The sequence below is a fragment of the Mucor velutinosus genome, assembly GCF_035048745.1.
Source record: "Mucor velutinosus strain NIH1002 chromosome Unknown tig00001540, whole genome shotgun sequence".
Classification (NCBI taxonomy): domain Eukaryota; kingdom Fungi; phylum Mucoromycota; class Mucoromycetes; order Mucorales; family Mucoraceae; genus Mucor; species Mucor velutinosus.
In genome coordinates this window covers 1,687,578-1,709,082 of record NW_027041893.1, presented here as the reverse complement: position 1 = coordinate 1,709,082, position 21,505 = coordinate 1,687,578, and the positions used below count along the sequence as shown (strand labels likewise).

The 21,505-nt window shown below is 43.4% G+C and overlaps 5 protein-coding genes across 5 annotated transcripts; 3 read left to right on the top strand and 2 right to left on the bottom strand.

Moving 5' to 3' along the window:
• Positions 1-500: 500 nt before the first annotated feature.
• ATC70_004655 (uncharacterized protein) lies at positions 501-5,617 on the bottom strand (the record flags this gene model as incomplete). The annotated part of the gene is made up of 2 exons (XM_064823957.1): positions 501-5,254; positions 5,332-5,617. The coding sequence occupies 2 exons, from the start codon at positions 5,615-5,617 to the stop codon at positions 501-503; spliced, it is 5,040 nt and encodes a 1,679-aa protein (XP_064688782.1).
• Positions 5,618-7,304: 1,687 nt separating this feature from the next.
• On the top strand, positions 7,305-11,944 carry ATC70_004654 (uncharacterized protein; the record flags this gene model as incomplete). The annotated part of the gene is made up of 2 exons (XM_064823956.1): positions 7,305-8,173; positions 8,221-11,944. The coding sequence occupies 2 exons, from the start codon at positions 7,305-7,307 to the stop codon at positions 11,942-11,944; spliced, it is 4,593 nt and encodes a 1,530-aa protein (XP_064688781.1).
• Positions 11,945-12,506: 562 nt separating this feature from the next.
• ATC70_004653 (uncharacterized protein) lies at positions 12,507-16,624 on the top strand (the record flags this gene model as incomplete). The annotated part of the gene is made up of 2 exons (XM_064823955.1): positions 12,507-13,406; positions 13,508-16,624. 2 exons carry the CDS (start codon positions 12,507-12,509, stop codon positions 16,622-16,624), a joined length of 4,017 nt encoding a protein of 1,338 aa, XP_064688780.1.
• A 355-nt stretch (positions 16,625-16,979) lies between these two features.
• ATC70_004652 (uncharacterized protein) lies at positions 16,980-17,489 on the top strand (the record flags this gene model as incomplete). The annotated part of the gene is made up of 1 exon (XM_064823954.1): positions 16,980-17,489. One exon carries the CDS (start codon positions 16,980-16,982, stop codon positions 17,487-17,489), a length of 510 nt encoding a protein of 169 aa, XP_064688779.1.
• Positions 17,490-17,977: 488 nt separating this feature from the next.
• On the bottom strand, positions 17,978-21,347 carry SYF1 (pre-mRNA-splicing factor syf1; the record flags this gene model as incomplete). The annotated part of the gene is made up of 6 exons (XM_064823953.1): positions 17,978-18,830; positions 18,904-19,196; positions 19,277-19,788; positions 19,872-20,564; positions 20,640-20,912; positions 20,981-21,347. The coding sequence occupies 6 exons, from the start codon at positions 21,345-21,347 to the stop codon at positions 17,978-17,980; spliced, it is 2,991 nt and encodes a 996-aa protein (XP_064688778.1).
• Positions 21,348-21,505: the final 158 nt, after the last annotated feature.

Here is a 21,505-nt window from a genome sequence, read left to right as displayed (position 1 = left end):
AAAATGTTCAATATTATAAAAACAAGAAAAGACTTATTTGAATAAGATCAGACACAAAAACTAATGATTTATTGATGAAGACAAGAGTTATTCTATTTATACTAAGTTCTGAATGCCAAAGTAGCAATTTATCTTGTACAACGCTTATCACATCTGGTGAACCTCAGTATTTAGATAGCTGAGATGCACTTCACTTATCATAGCTTGTCCATGTTGTTGCACAACACAGACATATCTACCCATCAAGAATACCTTAATCTTTATAGACAGTTGTAGCCCTTCTGGCACAACATTGCCCCCCCAGATTCAGGTACTTCTTGTGGACATTTCGTAATCCCAGATTACAAAACATCATGACAATATAGCACATAAAGCACTTTCCAATAAATAATTACCAAATGACACTGCATCCGAGATCAGTCAGTAAAAACCTTGTGTAAAAACCTTTCATAGGACAAAAATGTAAGGAAAAGACTTGATCCCATCATGCTAGTAGCCATTTAAGACCTGTTTGATCTACCGCTCTGACCAATTTCGCGAGTAGTAGTAGTTCGCCAGTTAACTGTTTGAGGAGCTAACCTACGTTTACCAGCAGCCTTTGCACCTTCTCTTCGAGCCCAATACAGCTCAATGTGTTTGGCCGAATCAAAGTTTTTCACAGGCTCCCAAGTATCTTCACTAGGATCATCGAACCCTTTCCATTTTACCTTATACTCATAGTTACCAGGAGATCCTCTATGATCAATCACAGCTTGAATTTCGTAATGCTCTGCAGAGAATTCATCAATTGTGATTGGCTGAGGATTCGCAGCGACTTGGTACTTGATATGATGGGTAGGCACATCTCGACTAAGGAGTGCGCCCGTCTTGTCAGCCAGCACATAGGAACCTTTATCGGTTATACTATGAATCAAATAAGGTCCTTCATACCGTTCATCTAACTTATTTTGACGATGAACATTTTTAATCATAACTTTACTACCAATAGGATAGGGTTCGGCAATGACCTTATGTTTCTTCGCAAAGTTAGCATGATCAGCATTTTGTGTATCCACAATACGCTTAGAAATAGCCGGGATAAGAACATCTTGTACAAAACGGTATCGTTTGTCAATGAGTCTATTATCAGCTTTCTCCAAACGTTTGGAATAGTCCACCTTTGAGTAATCAGCCAGACCATTTGGTTGACGATTAAACAAAAGTGTATACGGACGAGATTTATGTAGCCGAGCATACTTGACATTGATGCAGTAATTCACCCACGGAATGAAGTGCTCCCATTGATCCCTCTTACCTTTTAACAACTTGATAGTCGTTAACTTACATATTTTGATAAATGACTCAGAAACCGAGTTACCCAATGGATTGTACCCTAATGACAGGCGATGGTCTATCCCACTGATGTCCATCATAGCACGGACCACCTCATTTATCCCTTCCAGGCCTCTGTCTGAAGTCAACTTGATTGGCCATCCAAAAAGTGAGAAAACTTGAAGCATTTCCCTGGCAATTGTCGTAGCCTTCTTGTCTGGAATGCATCTTATCACAGTAAATCTCGTAAAGTAATCAGTAAGGACAAATAGAAAGTTGCTGCCGAAAGAGCTAGTAACACCCATATCACCGAGATCCATGCACCAATGATCCAAAGGTTGGGCTGCATTGACACTACGGAAAGGATGATATCCCTCTCTAGCGATATTGTACCTGTTACACTCGTCACAATCAGCTAATATTCTTTCTATGTCTTTCCGAATGTTCACCCAGTGAAACCCTTCATGATGAATTGCAGTTTCAACATGTTTGATCCCAAAATGTCCAACCAGATGCTGAGCAATGATCATATTGTCTCTTTCATTAGCAGGAGGAGTGATATAGTCAGCAAACCTAAGCGTACGCAATATGAATTCCTTTTGCTTTTGCGAGACAGCTGTGGTGGTGCCATCTTTGATAAGAGTAGCGTTTACCGCAGTGCGTGCATGGTTGCTAAAAGAATTAGATCGTAACGCCTTAGTTGTCTTGACCAAAGTACGTTTCATTGGAGGCGAAGGTGTGACAACCTTGAGTTTGTTTTTGGAACCCTTTTTCTTTCTCTTTACACTTTCACCACCATCAGCATAGTACCTGCCCCCCAGAAGATGTCGTGCTGAAGCATCAGCATCCGAATCTTCGTAAAGTCGAGATAAAGCATCAGGAATTACGTTAAGGACACCGGGCAAATGCACAATATCGAAAGTATAAGAAAAAATGGTCTCCCACCATCCAAGCATGAGTGCATTGGGGACTTCCTGTGTATTCAAGTAGATCAGACTCTTATGGTCCGTATGTAAGGTAAACTCTCGCATATACAGAAAACGATGAAACTTAACCAAGGCATAGCAAATCCCTAGCAATTCCCTTTTCGTAGTACTGTAGTTACGCTCAGAAACAGACAATTTACGAGATACGAGACCTACATATCGAATTTCATCGTTGACCACTTGATATAAAACCGCGCCAAGAGCAGTTAAACTAGCATCAGTAGCCAAGTGAAATCGAATCGAAAAATCAGGAGGTGACAGCACAAGTGCCATCGTAAGTGCATCCTTCAAGTCGGCAATCGCTTTTGTATGAGACTCATTCCAAACATCTGTTAGATCTTTGTACTGTTTCAAGCTATCAAGATCTCGAGTCAGACGAGAATAACATGGAATGGCAGCACGAAAGTACGACATTAAACCCAAGAAAGATGCCAATTGACGACCAGTGGTAATAGCCGGCCAATCTGCAATGTTGGTAAGTTTTCTACCGTCAGGCAGTAATTTACCATTAATAACACTCCATCCCAAGAGATAAATACTACGCTGAGCGAAGACGACTTTCTCAGGATTGAGCACCAAATTAGCATCGGTTAAACGACGAATTACCTCAGCAACCAACGCATAGTGATCTTGTAGGCTCCCATTACTACTGCATAAGATGTCATCTACATAGCAGGAAACCGAGTGATCACCATCAGTAGGAAACGAAGTAGAACCAGAGCTTGTATTCAAATCAGAGAGCAGTGTTTGCAATGTGCGTACAACCACCGATCCGACATGGCGAATTCCATAAGCAGCCTTTTTATGGGTGTATTGGATATTCGTGAAGGGACAAGTAAATGAAACTTTATGAGCTTGCTCTGGATCCAAACCAAAGCTAGTAAAGCAAGCATGGATATCGAGACAAGTATGAATCATTTTCGTACCAATGCTCTGATGGATATGAGAGATTAAAGGTAACTGTTGTTTGTCATCCACTTCCAAGATAGCATTCAACTTACGAACGTCACACACCACTCTAGGCTTAGACATTGTGTAATTACCATCAGCGTCCTTTTTCTTTACAACCAACAATGGATGATTGAAACGTGTATGACTAGCAGATCTTTCAACAACACCCTCATCAAGCCATATCTGAATTTGTTTGGCAACAGCATCACGATAAGCTTCAGGCAAAGGATATTGAGCTCGCCAAGCGACAGCACCTGGTTTAGTATCAAGCTTAATAATCGAATCCGGCAGATTACACTGAGTATTCTTCATATCAATGCGCGAATTCTCTTCTAATAACCCCTTTAGTGCAAGTAGAAACGGTTGTCTCTCTTCCTCACTACCAAAAGGATGTGCGTTTGGAGTAATACCATCATCAATAGGATCTGGTACACGAGGACCTGATTGAAAGCCATGTTGACTCACCAAGCCCGTAAGACCAATGCCAAGCTTGGACAAAATATCCATACCAAGCAATACAGGTACATTTTCCTCAGAATAGAATGGAAATACTTCAAACAAATGGTTTTTATTTGATTTATTGTAGCTAATGTGCAAACGTACCGCACCTATTCTAGGCACAGTCGTTACTTCATGAGCCATTTGAACAAAGCTCTCATCATCATCATTAGCCTCAAATCCAGCAAGAGAGGTTCCTCCTAAGAATTGAAAGAACTTGTCAGTGACGCACGAAAACGTAGCACCCGTATCCACTAAGCCAAAGCAAATGACATTTTGAACCACAATAGGAACACAAATAGCATTGGTGGTCATAGTAGGTGGAGCACTAAATCTAGCATCGAACTTACATTGCTGAGCAAATATATTTTGTAGCGTATCGTCGTCCACAGACATGCTACTCATCTCTTTTTCAAGAAGAATAGACTGGGCACGATTCACCAGATCAGTATCCTCAAAGATACCATGAGCTTCACTCATCACAGCATCTTGGTCAACATCAACATTGTCACTATCACCAGAAGAAGGAGCAAGGACAACATCATCCACCGATTGTTCAGCAGAGGAGACAGCAGGGGAAGAAGCACCTTTCTCAGCTAACGCACGATCAACACGAGCAGAGAGAAAAGCAGCTTGGATTGCAGCATCCATCGAATGTTTGCCACCACGTTTCTTAGTCATGGCACGCAAAACTTTTTTACCACCATTGCCCTGATGGGTGTTACCACCACCAGTACGAATAGCAGTGTTGCAGTGATGCATCTGCCCCTTTGGTCGAGGACCGTTACATTTGGAGCAAGTCCCTTCAGCAACATGTTCAGCAAATGTTTTGCCAAAACGATTAGCACCAGAACGTGGAGAGTTGGACGAGGGACCATTGGATCTCGACGAAGAGCTGCTTTGCAGAGCGTTTCCACTAGAAGAAGGTGCGTACCGAGACTTCTTTGCTTCGTTCGAAACAGGTATGTCAGCAGCGCGTTTTCTTCCATCAAAAACAGAGCCCAAAGATTCTTGACCCGTCTCAATAGCCATCATATCCATCTTGCGCACGAGAGAGGACACATAATCAATGTCATAAAATGACGATTCTGGTGCCTGACTCATAGCAACCATTAGCAACCTAGCGGTAACCTTGGGGAAAGCGTCAAAAAACACCATCGCAACGACACCCTTATCACTGATGTCAGCTCTATTTCTCAACGTCTTAAACCGCTCTACGAAACCATCAACGGATTCTTCGTTGCCTTTAGTACAACGAAGAAACTCCCTAATTCTTTCGAATCTGAGCTGTTCTTTTGGTGTACCAAAACGACCGATGATAGCTCCCTTCAAGGTAGCCCAAGACACAGTGGAGCCAGATGCTTTCACAAACTCATCAAGCCAATTGCGAAGATCGCCGGGAAGACAAGGAGGAAGCAAACGATACCAGTGTTCGTCAAGATCAAGCGTGCAACTGCTCAACTTATCGGAAAACCGGCGACAACACTCCTCAATGTTGGCAAAAACTTCTTTTTTTCATCTTTGACACGTCCAAACCATTGGAACAAAGGAAGATCATCAGGTACAGTTGAACTATTAGCCGCACCTTGACTAACCACTGTTACTTGGGAAGGACTCTGGTTAGGTGTGACCATAGAGAGAGCTTTCTCTATAGCCTCCAAGTTAGAGCACTTCTTCGACAGGGCAGCCTTCAAAGCGTCGACCTCTTCGTCCGACTTGTCCCCACTGTTCGCAACTTCAGCGATCAACCCATGAACCTCTTGACGAAGTCGCTCTACAGCTCCTCCGTATGAAAGCTCGCTTCCAACAGCTTGAACATCTGAACTCTTGTTCTGTTCTGCAGGAGACACAGTAGAATCATTCATAGTCATATTTTCTGTTTAAATTAGACAGGTAGGTTAAAATCTGGAAGATTCTGATTTACACGATCTTAAAAAATGTTAAGCACAAAGAATAAAAGGATTATTATTTGTAGCTTATAAAAAATGTTCAATATTATAAAAACAAGAAAAGACTTATTTGAATAAGATCAGACACAAAAACTAATGATTTATTGATGAAGACAAGAGTTATTCTATTTATACTAAGTTCTGAATGCCAAAGTAGCAATTTATCTTGTACAACGCTTATCACATCTGGTGAACCTCAGTATTTAGATAGCTGAGATGCACTTCACTTATCATAGCTTGTCCATGTTGTTGCACAACACAGACATATCTACCCATCAAGAATACCTTAATCTTTATAGACAGTTGTAGCCCTTCTGGCACAACATAACTGATTGACACCTTGTTGTTGAAATCGTTTTGCTCTCTCATTCCCACTCTCATTGTTTCTATTTCTGCTGCCTTTGTGGTAGTGTCCGTATTCACTTTGTCCTCCTTCTCTGCTTCTTTCTCGTTTGGTCTTTGTCTCTCTACTCATTTTGCTATATGCAAATGCCTCGTTTTCTCCTTTTTTTTCTTGCTTTTTTTGTGCCACTGAGGTCTGTGGGTTTATTTTGTCTGTGCTGCTGTCTGAACATCGAGGTATCCTCAATTGCATGTCTCATACACCATAGCTTCTTATTCTCTACCCTTTTATCTCACTTGTTTTACTCCTTTTTCCTGCCTGTACTTCTTTTTTACCAGTTTAATTTTTAGTTTAGGACCTTTTTTCCCTTTTCTGGACACTTGCATGTTGTTCCTGCATGGAGATCAAACTATCAATTTAAGCTTTTTTGCTGTACGTCGCTTCTCAAGACTTGCAACTAATGATCCAAAGATCGCATGCATATAAGTCTATATTTTTTACATTGCTAATTCATTGTAATCAATAAACAACCATAAATTTTCGCCTGAGCTACATCCCCATGGATGCTTGAATGGCTCACTTGGTTAGAGCTTCATGCGGAAGCAGTGAGTATGCCGAGAGGTCGTGGGTTCGAATCCCACCTTCGCATCCATATTTTCCGCCTTTCTAACCTGGCATGTTACTCGGTATTTGTGCTTGCACGTTTAGGTGTGCTGCGGTGCGTCTGGCCGGTTTCTACCTTGAGTCCTGTTCGTCTCCCCCGTCTTGCGGCGCGGCCATTGCTATTCCTCCCTCTGTTTCTCCTCCTCTCTGGTGGGTTTTGATGCCGTTTACTTTACTGGTCCCCTCCCTTTTAGCAGCTCCCCTCAACCTTTAATTTAAACATGCTTTTTCCCGCCGAATCACTGTTAGTCTTGCAACATATGATCATACCGATTCCGCAGTTGACTACATTTGTAAATAAATAAAAAACCAATATTAAACTGAGCTACATCCCCACCTTTCTTTCGCTTTTGAAATTTTATATTACGTTCCGCCAAAAATTCAGGTACCACGTGATTAGAAAATTCCAATAAGTGTATCCAAGCAGTAGTAAACAAAGCAGTAATCACCAAACGAGCATACATTAAGTGCCTAGTACTTGAAGTATAACCTGTGAAAACCTCAGCTCGATCGAACAGATATTCATCTTTTTTGAAAAACCCACAAAAAACATCATATTTTTCTTTCGACATCTCAACACCTTTGTATCGATCAACAATGATAATGGACACCGATACACCAGCTACTCTCATGTCGCAGATGGATCTGCAGAGACTAGTATTGACCATGCAACAGGACATCTCTGCCCACAACAGTGCTTTGCAAGAGCTAAATGCCTTGAAAACCACTATTTTGAATCTCCAAAAACAAAATGAATCCCTGACCCAAGAGAATGAGCGTCTGCGTCAGCAACTCAACTCTCAACAAGGTTCCACAACCACTCAAGCGCAACCCAAATCAGCACCCAATGCCACCAAAAAGACTCCCAACAACTCTTGGACCGAAGTAATCAAACGTTCCAAAAAGGTTCGCAACCCTGCCGATGTAACTGACAAACATCGCCAAGCTATTACTCGTGGTTTTAACTTGGCTCCTGAAGGGCCCAAAGGCTACACAACGGTGTACTTTAACCGCTCTCGCCGCTTCACTCGCACTGAAGTCCGCAACAACTTGCATCTGATCAAAGCTGATGCTTCTCGTATCATTGATGTAACGTTCCCTGCTAGAAACATCATTGGCGTCCTAGTCCATTTGCAATACAAGGACAACCTCGTCTCCATTCTCACCAAGAACAACATCAATGTTGTGGAAGGCTTTGATCCTACTGATCCCAAACACCTCGCTGACCCCAAGTTTAAAGAGATGTCCCTCTCTAAGCGTGAGGATGCTGCCTTTGACCTGCAAATCAATCGTTGTGCCAAGTCTCTTGTCTACCTTGCCAATCGTCGTTCTCGTCTTTTTGCTTCTGTTGCTAATCACTTTTTGGAAAATGGTTGGACCACCACTGAATACATTGATTCTGTCGCCCCTGTCAATAACATCTTTGGCTCTTCTGGTTTCAAGAAAAGCTCTGGCTCATCTGATGTTGACATGTCTGATTCCGACGAAGAAGAGTATTAATGATTGAGAGTCCTCTCAGTCATTATACATCCTCCTCGCTCCCTGACCATCCTCTCTCTGCTTCTAATCCGTCCTCATCAATACCAACTATACTCAATAACACTATACCTACTACTCCTCCTCCTCCTACAGCTTTGGCTCCAGTCATTAATAGCGCTTCTCAACTCACTCCACTCACCATTGGCCTCTGGAACGCTCGCGGTCTCAGAGATACCACCATTGATGATGTTCTCCGTTATTGCCAATCCTTCTCTGTGCTGTTCATTACCGAAACATGGCTGAACCGCCATCCCATCCGACTACCCACCAATTGGCAGCAATTCCACTTACCTGGCGTCACTGTCGCAGGCGGTGGTCGTGGCTCTCGTGGCATTACATGCTTAATCAACCCTTCCTGTCCCCTTACAGCATTCCAGACGCCTTTGCCCTCTGCTCTTCAAGAGTTTGCTTTGGGTATTCAACTTGGTCGTGAACTTCGGCTCATTTGTCTGTATATACCACCTGAGCAAGCGGATCTCTATACTGAAAATGTCTCTTCCATCCTGAATGCGATCCCGTTGGATCATGACACAATCATCTGTGGCGATCTGAATGCCCGCATGGGTAGCTTTGTTGGTGACTCCTCTACAAATAACCGTGGTCGTCTACTTCAAGAGTACTGTGCCGATAATCAATTAAACGTTTTGAACTGTCAACTAGCCCACTCTACACCTACCTTTGAGGACCGTCGTAGTGGGCGGAATGTAAGTAGCATTGTCGATTACTACATCTCAAATGTAGAATCACTTTCCTTTGCCTCTCTGGATACCTCATCTCCACCTTCTTCCTCCTCAATTAGTATTTACTCTGACTTGTCTTTGGGATCTGATCATAAACTGATGTCTCTGACGTTTGATTACCACTCAAACGAACCTGCTCTTGCTATGCCTGCTACGCCATCACCATCACCTCGTCTCCTATGGAAGCTCTCACGTCTACAAGAAACGGATGTACGCAATTTGTATGCACAACGCTTTACAGCCCTCTCTCAACCGTTGCTACAACAGCTGATTTCGCTTGTGCGCTCACCACCTGATACACAACCTCCAATCGATACCCTCAACAGTGATCTCACCAATTGTATATATCAGGCACTGGATGAATCCGTTACTCGGCAATCCCAGCGACCCAACTTTTGGAAGAAATTCTGGACCCTCGATCTTCAACGGCTCTGTGATCATCGTGAAGCTCTCTATCGTAAATATCGTCGTTGTCCCGCTTCATTGGACAAGGCATATTGGTGGAATCAACATGTGGAAGCATATCAAAAGTTCAAACAAGCCCTTCGTAGAGCTAAACAGGTTTCGTGGCACGCATTCTGTGAATCTTTATTCAAGCAAGACTTTTCAAAGGCCATGTCAAAAATCAAGTTGATCAAATCCAGACGACAAAGACAATCAGGGTATCTACATGTGGACGGTGCTCAAGCTGGTGCTAATGCTATGCGTGATCACCTTGCTACCATTTATGCTGGATCCAATCTCCCAACAAATCGACCTCCATGCCCTTTTGCTACACATGGTAGACATCTGCCATATGGTGTTCCTCCTCCTCAGTCAGCCTCCCATCTTGGTGGTACTCGTCTGGCAAATGGTGACATCAGTACATTGAATCCGCATGCTTCTCCTTTCATCCCATCATACCTCTCACATAGAACTCTACCACATGATGACTCTGACCCAACACGTCGTGTTGTCTCAGCATCGGTCCACAACGAAGCTTTTGACGAGATTATTAGTATTGACCATATCATTCAGCAGATCAAGTCGTTGCCATACCGTAAAGCACCTGGCCGTGATTCAATTCGTGGTGAAATGCTGAAACCCATTCAGAAACCACTTGCCACTGTTCTGTCATACCTCTTTGCTCTGACCTATCAATGGTCTTACACACCAGCGGATTGGCGTCATGGTAATGTTTGTAGCATCTACAAGAAGGGACCTGTCACGGAGGCATCAAGCTTTCGGCCCATCTCATTGACTAGTACACTGAGAAAACTCTTTGAAATGTGCCTTGCTCCCCTTGTCCTCACCATTTCACCACCATTAGACGTAGCCCAGAATGGTTTCCGATCCGCAAGAAGTGCACTTGATAGTGCTCTTAGTCTCCAAGACTTAATGAAAGACTACCAGAACCAACACTACCACTGGCCAACTGTGTGCTTCCTTGATATCAAGAGTGCCTATGATGTTGTTGATCGCCGTGTGATCTGGAATTCGCTGCTCTCTGCCAATGCTCCAATGCCACTTGTCTCATTGCTCTCCAATTTGTTTGACGATGTTTCTATTTCAGTGCTGAATCAGCAATGCGTGTCCCAAGAACTCTCACTGCATACTGGATTGCTTCAAGGCTCCACCCTTAGTCCCCACTTATTCAGTATCTTTATCAACTCACTGCCAGCTTTGTTGCGTCAAGCTGCATCGTCCTCCACCACTCGTGTCATGTCAACATCACCATCATGTGCTCCCTCTCCTCTTTGGTCCGTCATAACACCCACTCATGCTACTAATATTGCTATTAATGCTTTATTATATGCTGATGATGTTGCTATTCTAGGTTCTGCTCGTGAAGTAAAACAGATGCTGACACTAGCTGAATCACATTCCCTTGCACTTGGGTATCGCTGGGCTCCTGCCAAATGTGCTATCATCAATCCACCGTCCTCCACCTCATCTACCTTTGTTGACCTGACCTTGTATGGAGAATCTCTTCCTGTTGTCAATGAATTTGTGTATCTCGGTATTCCATTTGACCGCAAGGGCATCTGCACAGCATCTATTGTCAAGAAATGTCAGCGTGGTACCATGGCTTCGATGGCTCAGCTTAACTCCATTGGATGCAATCGTTCTGGCTTCCCTCTGCTCTTCTCCACCAAGTTGTATGCTTCATTCATCAGACCCAAACTGGAATATGGTATTGGCATTGCCAATATGCGTGTTGCTGATTTCAAGGCTCTTGAAAAGGTCCAAGATACGTGCCTCCGCATGATATTTGGTGGCCATCGTGCTGCTTCCACCATGGTGTTTCGACACATGACAAATCTGCCTCTGATGCGACAACGTGCTGCTATACTGGTGACTCAATTCTGCTTGCGTTCACAATTCCTCCCAGAAGATGGCCTGCTGATACTGCTCTCTGATTCTCTACCTGGTTCATCTTTGAAAAGATTAAAAAAGCAACACATGGCTGCCCGCGCGCTTGATGAAGTACCTTTTGCAAATCAACGTCACATGAAACAATGGTTCCTTGCTGAACGCCAACATTGGCACGCTGAGTTCCTGACAAAAACAGACATGGTGCTGATCCGTGCTTGCCGACCCACTATTGGCATTGATCCTGTTATGTATGTACCTGCCAGTCGTCCTTGTCGTAGTCGTCTTATTCGTTATAGAATGGGATGGCTTCCGGGTAAGCCACGACCTTGTGCATGCAATGAAGATCATACATCCCGTCGCCATCTACATGAATGCCCCACTTTGCCACCTACTTTGCTTCTGTCTCTTCCTGTTCCGCCTGCTGACTTCACCGGCACCATCATTGACCATGCTTTGAACTTGATTCCATCCTCCTCATCTCCTTCCAACTGTCCACCCTGGTGGTCTGATCTCTGTACCTTGCTGTGGCATTTTGACCAGCTCTGTAATCCCGATGGCGATTACACAACGGATCCAGTTCCAGGACAAGTGTGGGCTTCCCCGGCCTAACATGCGTCTACTGACATCCTGCTCTGTGGTGAACCGATTGTGATCTGCTTCCTCTGTTTGCCCCTCCACTGCTACACTCTTTTACGCACGATGCGAGGGAATTCATGTTGTCTTTGATCTTTCTTATTAGCCATGTGCCTCCCACCCACCACCCAGACAATTCAAATATTGCATAGCGTTCCTGAAATATTTGTCGCTCCCTGAATCCCAGAACCTCGGTTCTGACACTTCCTCACATTCGCCTCCCAAGTGCTAGCAATAATGATCAAAATATCGAATGCATTTAGCCTTTACTTTATTAATTTCTTCTTGCTTTTAATAAACACATACATTTTCGCCTGAGCTACATCCCCATCTCTTTCCGTTTTTCATCACTTTTTGCCACCTTCCCCCGGCAAAAAGTATTTCCTCACTATAAAAGCGGTTTATCTCGACAACTAGTTCACCAAACAATACCAAATTACAGCAGTAGACTTTCGTTTATCCATAGTTTATTGTATATTAATTTCAGTCTTGTTGAACAACTTGCCAGTTTCTTTGAATCCTAGTAATTTTTCACAAAATGACTACGCCAATCTCTCAAAGCCTACAAGGTTTTGACATCAGTCAGTTGCCCATGTTACTTGAGCACATTCAGCAGCAACTTGCCTCAGTTCAGGAGAAAGTACATGAACATGATCACCTCTTGGAGCGTATGAACAAGTTAGAAGAGGAAAACCAAGCCCTAAAAAAAAATCTTTTGGCCAAGGACCTGGTAATTCAAGAATTACAGGGCCAACTATCACGTGGAACTACTCAAGCCCCTACACCTGAGGTAGATCAGGAACGTCCGTTCATCTCTCAGGTCGTACAGTCCCAAGATCCTGCTACTACTGCTAGTACCACTATTGCTACCGATACTGCCACTAAAGGTAGTTATCTCTCTGCTGCTCGCTCTGGAGCTAAACGCCCTGATCCTGTTCGTACAGCCAAACGCCGTCTTGCTGCTGGCCGTCTCTTCCAATCTGCTGCTGTTAAGGGCCAACAGGGATACCAATATGTCTACCTTGGTAGATCTGGTAAGATCCAGCGCTCTGAGGTTCGTGCTACCCTCCGAAAGGTTGGTGTTGATACTGGTCGTGTTCTCGACATTTGTTTCCCTGCTTCTGGTGTTATTGGAGTTCTGGTCCATATCCAATATGTCGACACTTTTCTTGCTTACATGCACAAGTGCGAAGCTGAGCTCATCGAGAATTTTGAGCCTCTGGATCCCAAGCACATTGCTGATCCCCAATATGCAAACCTTGCTATTGCGGATCGAGAACAACTGATCTACGAGTTTACAAACACTCGTGCTCTGCAAACTCTTTCCTTCCTTCGTCCTCTCAATGTCAGTGGTGTTGGAAAATACTTTGTCTCTGCTGGATGGATTTCCCAAGAGGAACTTGATACAGCTGTTTCCGAAGCCATGGGCCGCCTTGCTGTAAAAGAACCCAAGAAGGCTCAATTCTTGCTCAAGCGTAGAAAAGCTTCTGACAGCAATGACTCTGCTATGGAACTCTAATGAGCTCTATAATACATCAGAGTCATATCAACAACAACCCTGTCCACTCCTTTCCTGTCTCTCTTTCCCTTTGGAATGCCAATGGTCTCCGTCAATCAGTTGTGCACGATGTCCTCTCACATGTATTGGATACGCATGTTCTCCTTGTCACTGAAACTTGGCTTCTATCTGGTTCTTTCCCTTCCGACTGGTCTCAATTCCATCTATATGGCACAAAAGTACCTGGCGCTTTTGGCCGTGGTTCTGGTGGTGTTACAGCCTTTGTCTCTCCTTCCTGTCCTTTCTCTGTCTCTCAACTCCCGTCTTACAATCCTCACACTCTGTCCCTTAAGGTTGGCACCCTTACGGTTCATTGTGTGTATCTGCCTCCACCCTTATCCTCGGATAAGGTGCTCTCGCTCCTTCGCTCGTTACCTATAACTAGTGATACAATCCTTTGTGGTGATTTCAATGCTCGCTTTGGATCTCTACTAGGTGATACTACTGCTAATCCCCGTGGTAACTCTCTACTACCATGGATTGAGGAGGCTTCGTTGTCGATCCTCAATGAGTCTCTAGCTTATGGTACACCCACCTTTACAACATTTCGGCGACAACAAGAGGTACACAGCATCATTGATCTGTTCCTTACCAACATTGGCGAGACGGCTATGTTGAATTCTCAACTGGTGGTTGACTCTGATCTGTCCCTTGGTTCTGATCATCGGCTGATGGTACTTACTTTCGAGTATGTGCCCCCTCCCGATGATACTCTTGGTTCTGGTAACTCTGGTGGTTTGGCCCCTAGACGGCAATGGAAGCTCTCGAAATTGAGGAAAAAGCGGCCTTTGGGCTTGCTTCGTGAATCCTTTCGATCTTCTGTTGCTCCTTTGGTTGATTCTCTCTCTGGTTTGGTCTCTGCTCCTGATGGAGTTCGTCCTGATATTGATGCACTCAATGATTCTCTGAATTGTTGTTTGTATGAATCTCTTGACGGGTCAATTGGTGTGAAATCTGGTCGCCCTGGTCACTGGAAAAAGTACTGGACACAAGAAATTGAAGATGCAGCTCGTGAAAGAGATGCCTCATATAGTCGATGGCGATGGGCAAGTGGCTTTGCCAAAGTTGAAACATGGGGTATATATCAAACTGCTCTTAGACGTTTTCGCTCTCTGATACAGGCTGCCAAAAGAAAGTCGTGGAACACATTCTGCTCTAATCTGGAAAAGGATTTCTCTAAAGCTACTGCTGCTATCAAACGCATAAAGCGAAACAAAGAATCCTCTGCTACTTATAGCTATCCAGATGGTCCAGCTGCTTCAGTAACAGCAATGGCATCACATCTTGCATCTGTATACAATGGTACACTCCTTAACTCTGCTTCTCGTCCTGTTGCTCCTAAACCGAATGTATCGGATCTACCCTACAATGATCCCTCTGTTACAAATCTGTTTGATGCTGATACTATTGTCTCTCTGATTAAGCGATTGCCAAATGGAAAAGCTCCTGGTCCTGATCATCTGAAAGCTGAAATGCTGAAGGCTCTAGCATCTGACATTGCACCCGTATTGTCTCTGCTATTTACGCTTTGCTCTCAATGGTCGTACACTCCTGTATTGTGGCGACATGCTCAAGTCTTCCCCATTCACAAGAAAGGTGATGTATCTGATCCTGCAAACTTTCGTCCAATTTCGCTTACTTCGGTGATGCGTAAATTGTTCGAATTCTCTCTGATGCCTGCTCTTGATGAACATTCGCCTGCACTTGATGTTGCTCAAGGTGGTTTTCGTCCACAACGTAGTCCTCTGGATCAAGCCCTCTGTTTACATGACTTGATGCATGACTACTTCCTCACTCATCACCACTATCCTGTTGTAGCCTTTCTGGACATCAAATCTGCATACGATACAGTGGATCGCAACGTTATTTGGGATGCTCTTGCTCATTCTTCACTACCTCGTCCAATCCTTAGTTTATTGATCAATATGTTCGATGATGTACTAGTCTCTGTACTGATTGCAAACCACAACTCTGACCCTTTTTCGCCTGCTACTGGTGTACTCCAAGGTTCAGTGCTCAGTCCGCACTTGTACTCTCTGTACATCAACTCTCTGCCTGCTGTTCTTCGTGCTGCTGTCAACCGTGGTACTATGGTATCTCCACCCGGAATGCATCCTGTTCATATCAATAGTTTACTCTTTGCTGATGATGTGGCCATATTTGGCTCTCGTACTGATGTGCAAACCATGTTGGATGTCGCTTCAGATCACTCGTTCTCTCTTGGCTACAGATGGAAACCATCAAAATGTGCTGTACTTTGTGCTCCCACTGCCTCTACTCGTCATCCATTGTCCCTATACGGTGAACCTCTTCCTGTGGTAGAGGAATTCACGTATCTTGGTATGCCGTTTAGATATAAAGGTCTGTATGCCCCTGGGATTCTCAATCTGCGTGCTTCTGGTGCTATCAAGACAATGGCATTATTGAATTCGGTTGGTGTCAATCGAAATGGTTTTTCTCTGTTGCTTTGTGCTCGTTTGTATAAAAGCTTTATTCGACCCAAGCTGGAATACGGCTTAGCTATATCGCATCTCTCTTTCCGTGACTTCAAGGCTCTTGATGCTCTGCAAAATCGATTGGTTGGTATGTTTGTTGGTAGTACGTGGTACAATGTTGCCAAACATTTGACCTGTATTCCCAGCATGAAGCATCGATATAATATCCTGGCAACACGTTATGCTCTTCGTGCTGATACTCTCCCTGATGATTGCTTGTTGGTTCTGCTTCGTCGTGGATTACTGTACACTCGTCTAGACAGATTTATTTGTCAAAACCCGTTGTATCTGACACTACCTGATCCGCCGCCATTCACCACTGCTGGTCTTACTGAAGTCTTTGATTCGTATTGGCAAGATCAAGTAGATCATCAACTTGCTGCTGCTGCTGTTTCTGGTACCCAGACCCTCCTCCGTGCTTGTCGTCGTTCTGTATCTCGTCCAGATCCCATTTTGTACCTACCAATTGGTCGATCTGCTCGAAGTCGCCTTGTTCGCTGGCGTCTTGGACGTTTCACAAACATGCGTGAAGAGTGTCCGTGCGTGATGGGTGATTTTATACAGTGCGCGAAAAAAACGTTCCAGTGTTTTGCCAATTCGTAGTTTTACACTTACAGCTCTGTCAATTTTTTCCAGTTTGAAAACTAAAGTAAGACTACGAAAGTTTGGGTTTTTGGCCATAAAATGAACTACTAAAATAATTGATACAGTAGATATTGAGCTAGTGCAACTGACGTGAAGTAAAAAAATTCGATTTTGTAAAATTGGAAATATCGCTTGATGACCTTATTGTTTGTATACATTCCACAAAAATAATCCGAGAGCCGTAATTTTTTATATCAGTTATGTTTAAAATGTTAGTTATCCGAGGAATGCTTAAAAAAGTATAAAGAAGCCTGAGATTTTGGTCTTTTCCCTCATTATATTTTACCATCTTTACTTCATCACTTTTTTTAACATGACACGTCCCATTCCTCAGGAGGTTCAAGGATCTGTCAACGCTCTTTTCAACCAAGGTTGTTCCCTCCGTGCCATTCAAAAAATCTTTCCAGATTTGTCTGTCAGTGTACGTTCTCGCTATAGGAAGAAGTTTCTTGGTCATTCAAAACATGCCAAACCCGGAAGACGCAGCAAAATCACTACGCAGAATATGAACTACATTGAGAGGAATCTCCGCAATGGTAATTTAGACGGCCCCAAGGGTGTGCAGTGCTACCTTGCTCATATGGGAGTTCAGATGACTTTGAGGAATATACAGTATATACTCAAGCGCAAAGGGTTCAAGGCTAAAAGAAAGGTAAATATCACTACGGCCCAACTGATGTTCTCACAGAACATCGATGCGCTCTTTTGGGAACATCGATGTTCTCGTGAGCACCTCGATGTTCCCATATCAGAACATTTGGCTTTACACTGTGAAGATAGTTATCAGATATGCGCTTTTAAATGGTATGGTCAGACTTTTTGAGTTCTTTTGTTTATTTTTCGTACCGAACGCCAATTCGTAGCATCATTATCTACGAAGTTAGAAGCCTCCAAACTTGCTCAATTTGAAACAAATCAGGAGAAAAATCACGTGACCCGAGTTTCTGGTTACTTTGAGTCGCTATGTCAAAGTGGTAATATTCCTGACTAACAAACTGAAGGTCGCCAGTTCGAATCCGAGCAAACTCGTTTTTTCTTCGTTGGACGTTAACCTTGCTGGGTTAATTATGCTTTTCTCAAAATGCTTTGATGGTCAGTGATGCGGATCCTTTTCTTTTATTATTTTTTTTTATAATTATTTTGCGCATGCCTTCATGGACAACAAAGCTGTAAGAGGTATACAAGTATGATTAATGAATGTAGCTATGTATTGTATTGACAAATGTATTATCTTTTATTTCGTAGCCTCAAGTGGGTAGTTTTACGCGAAAGCAAAAAAAAAAAATCTGTATGTTGCGATTTCAATCCTCGTTAAAGGTTGCGAATATCGCCAGCATCGATCGACATATCTTGTTCAAACGCATGGTAGTTTGCAATGACGCTAAAGTGCAAGTCGTTATCCAAAGATTTCACCAATCCCACTTGCATCTCAACATCGTCAATAGAAATGACAGCATACTTGGGATCAATCACTCTCGGCACCCTTCTTGCAATTTGTTGTTCGACAGGCTCATTCATACGAACAAAAGGGACAGACCTGTCGTGAGAAGCAACACCATGATTTTTCATGGTTTCAACGAAAGCCAAAAAGTAGGTCGACCCATCATAGACATGTTGGAAAAAGAATATCACTCGCGAAACAAACCAACAGGAGACAGGGTGGTTAAGTCGATTGAGGTGAGTTGACCTAAACATGACCAGATGGTTGCTTCTACAAAACTCATGCATCTTCTCTCTGTATATTTCTGATCCTATGACAGTAGAACCGATTAGAGCACGATGGGCAACCTTGATCGTCATTGACAATGGACTGTTCAGCCTTTGAAGAGAGAATATCCTGCAATAGTATTTCGACAAAGCACGCTTGAATCTTGCAATTGGAACACCATGGAGTTCAGCACGATCAGTACCATCGAAGCCAAAATGATGATCCAAATTTGTCTCTTCTTGATCAGGTTCCCACAACTGTGAGCTTGTTAGAGATTCTGGATGATTGAGGTATGTGGTGGATGCATATGGCTGCGGTCGAATGCCTTGGAGGAACTCATTTGAGTCGAAGATCCTTTTCAGCTGGTTTCTGATTGCAACAATTTCAATCAAGTTGGAAGATTGCTTGCCTGTCCTTGACTTGCCAGTTATCAAATCACCAAACTTTCCAATGCTTCTGTAAAATGGATGATGTTGTTATGTAAGTAACTGGATGTGTGTGATAAACATAGCATGTATAGATGACTAACCGTTCTTGACTTCGTGAGGAGTAGGCTACAATTGGCCCCATTTCTCTTATCATCCACACTACATGTGTAAGCTGATGCATTACGGGACGGAAGACCGAAAGTGACAAGCACATGGCATCTCTCTGAGCTTTGCAGTAGTCAATGAAGAAGTCAATGCATTCATCAATCTCTGCCAACCTAGACTCAGTGAACTCCCATTGCAATGCAAGACAGACGCCTCTAACCAGCTTCATGATTGCTTTCCTAGCCTGTGGACTGGCTAATTCTGGGACAAAGAGAGTAGGTATGATGGTCTATTTCAAATCAGAATAATCAGATCCTAATTCACGCCTTACATGTGTACGTTTGCAGATTACAGTGGATCTGATCTTACCAGCAAATTATCAAGATAGTCAACACTGCGGGTGCCTCGTAGCTTCTCCACCAGATTCAAAAAGCTTCCATCAAATGCAACTGGTATATGTGATCTTGTGTCCTCAATTGCTTTGCCAATCTCGAACAGCCGTTGCTTTGGAATGAAAAATGGATAATTTTCTCGCTCCAATTCACCATCTGGATATGTGTAGAAGAACTTTGTGTTGTTCGGAGACAGGTCGACAGTGAGCATCTCGAAGAGTTCTGAACCAACACCTCGTGCTAATGTATGCATTTCTTCGAATCCAAAGCATTGGGGTGCAATGCATGACGATAGCTGATTGAAAAGGCTGACACCGTTGAATCCAAGGTTGGACTCAGCCCTCTCGTAATCTTCATTCGTACGCATGCTTCCAGCATTTGGAAAGTACATTCCATGGCTGCGATTATCAGGGTGCATACCACGCGAAAGACACCAACGACAGCCATACTCAGATGCATGATGAGCACACTTGCTCCAGTCAAACACGGCTAGAATAAAGCAGGTAGGTAAATCAATTTCATGTTAGCCATTGTGGATGCTGATTAGTTGCTTTATCAATCAGGATATTTACCTGGAGTATCACCACCACAAATTAGAGGATGAACCTTCAAACGAATTGGCCCAGCATCATTTGTTTCGACTACCATTCCATACGTAGAAAGCCACTGGAGCTCTGCCAAGATGATGGAAATGAACGAGTCAAATGATTTGGGCTTCTTTTTTCCTGGAAAGATACAAAGCTCGTGCGTGTACTCCTCCTTGTAACGCTTGTGTGGATCGTAATTGAACACCATCAGATGAATAATTGTGAATAGCCGATCACCTCTCTTTTCAACTACAAAGCCATCATTCATGATCGCAACTGCGATATCCAGGTCATTTGTGAAATGCGTATTCTTGATGGACTTGTACGTGGCGCCGTCAAATACGTCGGCAATGATAACATCGGATGGATTCTCTTCAAGGTCTCTGTTGTCGTAGGCATGTCGGTACCGAAGCTCCTCTCTCGTTATTGGATTCGCAACTAATCGTGATACGATGTCTCCAATTGACATGACTTTCATTGTTGACAGGGCTCGAAGATCTCCCCGTGCATCGTATCTTTCATGGGAACAAATATCACAAATTGTCTCCTCGTCGTCTACTTCCAATGCGTACAGCTTGCAGCCATTGATACACACATCATATTCATGGGATGTCAACGATGATTGGCGCTGAAGCATGCTTTGCACACGAGGGCCATGCATGATCTCCGGATTGCTTTCTATCAGTTCATGGGGGGAGGATCGGAAGCTGGTGAGTTATTGTATAAATGACATGTCATTGCAATGCGAATTACCTCGACTAATTTTTTCTGTATCTCTCAAAACAGTGTTCATCAACCTGACCAACTTTCTGTATGCATCCCGTGGTATAGCAAAATCATTGACGATATCATACAGCTCAATCGAAACCAGTTCTGTGGTTGTATATGTATTTTGGTTGATGTCTTCGAGGGATCTGCAATCGTAGAAGCAAGCCTGATCTTCTGCATCTGGGTCGACTACTCCAACTGTCTTGTATTTGACATTTAGCAAATCAAATTCAAGCCCTGGTTCTTCTGGATTGTCTCCTGTTATCGCATGTGTGGAATCCGCTATTGTGAGTATATACATCTACTTTAGCGCTGAAATTCCTTACCATTATTATCGACAATAGGCAGCAGATCAGCAGCACCCGGCGTCTGTTCAAAGCCTGCGTAGTCATAATCAGCATCGTCAGCAGCAGGAATCATTTCTTCAATATCACTCATGGCATCATCATCATGCAGCTGGTTTGCATGATCTGAATTGGCTGTGACTAGCGCACTGGGGGGAGATTGTGGCTGTATCAGCGTTGTTTCCACTGGAGGTTGCTCTTCCATTTCAACATCTTGATCTTCATTCAAAATGGGAGCACGACAGTTTCGGCGATGGTTGCGTAGAGCACGGGCACTGTCAAAGCTGGTATAGCAATTTGTACAGAAGGATGGCTCTGTTTCTCGTGATATACGGATTGAGAATGACATGTTTGGAGAAACCAAGAAAAATAGGCAAGTAAAAACAAATTTCAAGTGGCAGCTTTATATACTAATTCAAGTTTTATTTGCGCTCGCCAACAAATGCGTTTATCATCGTTTACAAGCAAGTGATACGTAGTCTTGCATATAACGTTTGGTAACTCAAA